This window comes from Ctenocephalides felis, unplaced genomic scaffold, assembly GCF_003426905.1.
Source record: "Ctenocephalides felis isolate EL2017-DRISC unplaced genomic scaffold, ASM342690v1 CF-g0.4_SCAFFOLD_02097, whole genome shotgun sequence".
NCBI classification, from domain to species: domain Eukaryota; kingdom Metazoa; phylum Arthropoda; class Insecta; order Siphonaptera; family Pulicidae; genus Ctenocephalides; species Ctenocephalides felis.
Genome location: NW_020538251.1, coordinates 7,501 through 9,072, shown reverse-complemented (window position 1 = coordinate 9,072; position 1,572 = coordinate 7,501). Strand labels below are relative to the sequence as shown.

Here is a 1,572-nt window from a genome sequence, read left to right as displayed (position 1 = left end):
TCTTAATCTTAACGTTTAGATAGAGCGCAATTCAATCAAAGTTTTGTATGGAAATAGCATGGAAAAAGTTTCAAAAATTTTAAAAATGTTTTTTAGATGTAATTTAGCAAACAAATGAATGAATAAAACTCATTCATTTGTCGCTAAGTTACACCTAAAACATTTTTTTTTTAATTTTCGAATTTTTTTCCATGCTCTTTTCATACAAACTTTGAATGAATTGCGCTCTATCTAAACGTTAATATTAAGAGCTAAAACTTTCAGAGAATTGTTTTTTATCTATTTGGAACCATTTGAGCCCCTGGGAGCAAGGAAATTCGAAAATGACCATTTTAAGGACCACCCTAATATATACGAATAATTCAAATTATATAAATTACCTCATCACAAATATCTCAAAGAACGTCTTGTGAATTTGAACCAGGGCTTGGCGTTGAGCTAACACTGCTTAGAGTCTCCTGATTATCCTGTTCGAGAACACTTGATAGATGTGTCTTGTATGCTGTCCGCTGCCATCATGACTATGGTGCTTTTTAATAGATTGTCCCGAAGAGTCCTTTTTGCTGTGCTTGTGTTTATGTTTATGTTTGTGTTTCTTTTTATCCTTTTTCTTCTTTTTCATCTACAGTGGTAATAAAAATATTAGCAAATGAGAAGATGGTTTCAAAATGTCGTAGATGGTCTAATAATATTATAAATTGTCTCAAAATGGCATAATTTGTTTAAATATGTTGCATATTGTTGTAGTATGTCTAAAAATATTGCAGATTGCCTGAAATGTTGTAATTTGTTTGAAAATGTTGTAGATACTGTTCAAATGTTGTAAATACTATCAAAATGTTATAATATACACAAACAAGTTGCCTAAAAATGTTGCAAATTTACTGAAAATGTAAATTGTTTAAAAATGTTGTAGAATATATTCAAATGTTGTGAAATGCATAAAAAGTTTGCAAATTGTCTAAAATTATTGAAATTGTTTGAAAATTATGTTAGTTGTTTGAAAATGTTAAGATCCTATGAATTTTATGAACTCTTTGGAATTTCTCTTAATAGATGTGAAATTTAATCACAAAACAGCATTTACAATAATATTAAATGTTCTGTTTATATAAACATGTGACTCACCTTTGAAATGCTTGCATCAGCACCAGATTGAGATTCCTGCTTCACAAATGAACTGCTCAAGTCAAATGGTTTTCGATCAATAGGCAGCGCTACATTTTGCCTCATGAATTCAATATTTTTATCACTTTCTAATTCACTCTAATAAACAAAAAATATATATAAAAAAACATGATCAAATAAATGTATAAAGGTTATTATCAGAATCTATTGTACCTTAACTTTAACCTCGTGCATATCAGAATAATCAACAATCTGTCTTCCAAGTTGGTCATCCATGTCCAAACATTCCCTCTTAACAGGCTTTATATCGATTTCATCTCCTTCACTTTTAATGTTATGCAGACCAGGAACATCTTGTGATTCTGGATGAGGTCTCTTCAGATGCCCACTGGACATTGATATGTCCATGTCATGAGATGACATCAAGGGCGACGGATTGTAACT

The 1,572-nt window shown here is 30.4% G+C and overlaps 1 protein-coding gene across 1 annotated transcript in view; it reads right to left on the bottom strand.

Moving 5' to 3' along the window:
* Positions 1-448: 448 nt before the first annotated feature.
* The window catches only part of LOC113380404 (transcription initiation factor TFIID subunit 2-like), a 2,755-nt gene continuing 1,631 nt past the window's right edge, over positions 449-1,572 (bottom strand). The window contains exons 5-7 of the mRNA XM_026619660.1: positions 1,342-1,572; positions 1,129-1,266; positions 449-622 (exon numbers count right to left, since the gene is read on the bottom strand). The exon at positions 1,342-1,572 is cut by the window's right edge and continues 51 nt beyond it. Coding sequence (XP_026475445.1) covers positions 449-622; positions 1,129-1,266; positions 1,342-1,572 — 543 coding nt within the window. The remainder of the gene's footprint in view (positions 623-1,128; positions 1,267-1,341) is intronic.